Source organism: Eimeria mitis, genomic scaffold, assembly GCF_000499745.2.
Source record: "Eimeria mitis Houghton genomic scaffold, Emh_scaff449, whole genome shotgun sequence".
NCBI lineage: Eukaryota > Apicomplexa > Conoidasida > Eucoccidiorida > Eimeriidae > Eimeria > Eimeria mitis.
This window is the reverse complement of record NW_013572807.1, coordinates 1-3300: the sequence shown is the minus strand read 5'-3', so window position 1 is coordinate 3300 and position 3300 is coordinate 1. Positions and strand designations below refer to the sequence as shown.

Genomic DNA, 3300 nt, shown 5'->3' with positions numbered 1-3300 from the left:
TTAGGGTTTAGGGTTTAGGGTTTAGGGTTTACATACTTTCTTCTTTTGCAAAAACAACATCAGAAACCCTGAAGCGAATGGGGGCCCCCAAATCATATGTTAGTCGATGCCCCTCAAAACACCAAGACCACACAGCAGCAGCAGCATTTGTTTTTCCTTCTTTTTCTGCTGCTGCTGCTGCTGCTGCTGCTGCTGTGTCTGCTGCTGCACCTGCTGCTGCTGCTGCTGCTGCTGCTGCTGCTGTTGTTGTTTCTTCGCATGCTTTCGGCTCCCGCAAATTCGATGCGGGAATCTTCACATCCTTGAAAAACTCCATATCCACTACACGCAAAAAAAAGGGTTCAGGGTTTAGGGTTTAGGGTTTTTAGGGTTTAGGGTTTAGAGTTTGTTAGAGTTAAGGGTTCAAGGGTTGAACGCCTACAGCTGAGGCCTAGGGTTTAGGGTTTACGAGGCTTTGCGGTTTAGGGTTTATGAGGGTTTAGGGTTTATGAGGGTTTAGGGTTTATGAGGGTTTAGGGTTTACGAGGGTTTAGGGTTTATGAGGGTTTAGGGTTTACCAGCAATGCCAGAAGAAGAAGACTCGCGGACGATGCCTTGCAGCACCTCGCCGATGAAGGGTCTAAATATTACGGCTTTGAAGCAAACCTGAAACACAAACCCTAAACCCTAAACCCTAAACCCTAAAACCCTAAACCCTAAACCCTAAACCCTAAACCCTTCATCTCCACCCTGCGTAGTAATAATGCTTCTATCGGCGAGGGTTTAGAGACAAAGAGAAACCTCATATCCCCCTTTACTTTCTTCGCTCTGATATGAAAGCTAGGGTTTAGGGTTTAGGGTTTAGGGTTTAGGGTTTATGAGGGTTTAGGGTTTACAATGTATCGAGCTTTTCCTGTAGAGGGGAGAATGGGGGCGCCCGTAACCTCTGTTATTTCATAAAGACAAACAAACAACCCCAAGTCTTTCAACACCTGAACAAAAGCCCTAAACCCTAAACCCTAAACCCTAAACCCTAAACCCTAAACCCTCGATACAGCGGGTATCTAAACCCTAAACCCTTATAAAATATAAACCCTTGATAAACCCTAGCGTGAAAAAAACCCTTTCCCTCGTTTCTAAAACCCAGTCCTCAACATAACCCCAAACCCTAAACCCCAAACCCTAAACCCTAAACCCTAAACCCTAAACCCTAAACCCTAAACCCTACTTTGTTTGTATACTTCAGGGCGATGGTTTCTCTCAATACGGGCTCTAGAGGCCTCCCAAGGAGAGAAGGGTCGACACTAAGAGTGTCTTGCAAAAGAGATATTATAAACATCCTAAACCCTAAACCCTAAACCCTAAACCCTAAACCCTAAACCCTAAACCCTAAACCCTAAACCCTGAAAAAAGCGGGCAGCAGCTGCTGCTAAACCCTAGGAGTTTATTCCCGTCTCATCATCCTTTGCTTTAATCATTAAAACCCTAATTAAACACTCAAACCCTAAACCCTAAACCCTAAACCCTAAACCCTAAACCCTAGCTTGTAGAAGATCGCTGCAGAAGGGAGGCCAGCCAGTCGAAGCCCCAGCGTTGAGGAGTCGAGTCTTGAGGATTAGGGTTTAGGGTTTAGGGTTTAGGGTTTAGGGTTTAGGGTTTATCTCAAGGAAGAAAAACAGAAGATAAAGATAATAAAATAAAAATTGATGGTTGATAGAAACCCTATATTCTACAAAGAAGTTATGCTGTGGGGCGCGAGACCCTGAAAACGAGGGTTTAGGGTTTAGGGTTTAGGGTTTAGGGTTTAGGGTTTAGGGTTTATGGGTCTGAGCAAGTAAACACAAATATATAAATATATTTATATTGTAATTTTGTTTTTTATATATTTCTTCTTTCTCTGGGGTGTATATACACCCCAAAGACAGCAACCCTTTCCCTTCTCCTTTGTCTCTCGTCTCTGTCTACTAAACCCTAAACCCTAAACCCTAAACCCTAAACCCTAAACCCTAGAGGAGTCCCCGTTCTCAAGCCTCGTTTTCCCTTGGGGGGTTATATTTATAGGGTGAAGACTGGACAGTCTACATTCTAGGGTTTAGGGTTTAGGGTTTAGGGTTTAGGGTTTAGGGTTTACACAGGGAATGGAAGGGGCCCCAGGGTCTGCCTGGGGACCTGCAGGGGCCCCAGGAGACAACACAGGGGGGCCTCGCATTGAGCAGCAGCAGCAGCAGCAGCAGCAGCAGCAGCAGCAGCAGCATGAAGAAGCCCAAGTATTGCTCCCTTTGTTAGGGGGGGAGAAAGCTGCGAAAGAAACCCTCAGGCGGCGAGGGTTTAAGGAGGGTTTAGGTTCTAGCGAGGGTTTAGGGTTTAGCGAGGGTTTAGGGTCTACACACAAACCCTTCTCCTTTCATAGACTCGTCCTTGGTGGTGATTTCCACCGCAATGTAACCCTCATGTAAACCCTAAACCCTAATAACCCTAAACCCTAAACCCTAAAAACCCTAAACCCTAAAAACCCTAAACCCTAAACACTAAAACAAGCATTTAACGCCAAGACCAACCCTCATATAAACCTAAACCCTAAAAACCCTAGAAACCCTAAACCCTAAACCCTAAACCCTAAATCAAGCATTTAACCCCAGCACAAACCCTCATATACACCACGATCCGAGTCTAAACCCTTTTTCATAACCCCAACCCTAAACCCTAAACCCTAAACCCTATCCCTAAACCCTCTTCGAAGCCCAAACCCTAAACCCTAAACCCTAGACCTCATTTTGTTTCGTTTCTTTTCCAGGGAATCACAAAACCCCTACAGTAACACTCACGCAAACCCTAAACCCTAAACCCTAAACCCTAAACCCTTGGGGTTTGTGTTTCAGGTTTTACTTTCGTGTGCTGAATGCTATTTCTTACGCCGCTCGTTCTGCTGCTATCTTCGATGCCTATTTACACATGCAGTTTGGCGGCAACAGAGCGGTGAGGGTTTAGGGTTTAGGGTTTAGGGTTTGGGGTCTAGGGTTTAGGGTTTAGGGTTTGTCCCTTTAGAACAAGTTTTATAGTTGCTGACAGTGTAAAGCGTATAACGAGGGTTTAGGGTTTATCGTTTAGGGTTTATGCTTTGGTGGAGGTCTAGGGTTTAGGGTTTAGGGTTTAGGGTTTACATATGAATGAAGGAAATACAGCGTGTGTTCTATGTGCGCACTAAACCCTCCATATCCTCTCCTCTCCCACAACAAAACCCCATTAGGGTTCAGGGTTTAGGGTTTAGGGTTTATGAGGGTTTAGGGTTTATGAGGGTTTAGGGTTTAGGGTTTAGGGTTT

At 45.1% G+C, this 3300-nt stretch overlaps 1 protein-coding gene across 1 annotated transcript in view; it reads right to left on the bottom strand.

Moving 5' to 3' along the window:
* The window catches only part of EMH_0012700 (RNA polymerase Rpb7, N-terminal domain-containing protein, putative), a gene marked incomplete at both ends in the record, with an annotated part of 3246 nt that extends 859 nt beyond the window's left edge, over positions 1-2387 (bottom strand). Inside the window, 5 exons of the mRNA XM_013499608.1 lie at positions 37-321; positions 558-645; positions 876-971; positions 1208-1319; positions 2374-2387. Of these exons, the coding sequence (XP_013355062.1) occupies positions 37-321; positions 558-645; positions 876-971; positions 1208-1319; positions 2374-2387 (595 nt within the window). The remainder of the gene's footprint in view (positions 1-36; positions 322-557; positions 646-875; positions 972-1207; positions 1320-2373) is intronic.
* Positions 2388-3300: the final 913 nt, after the last annotated feature.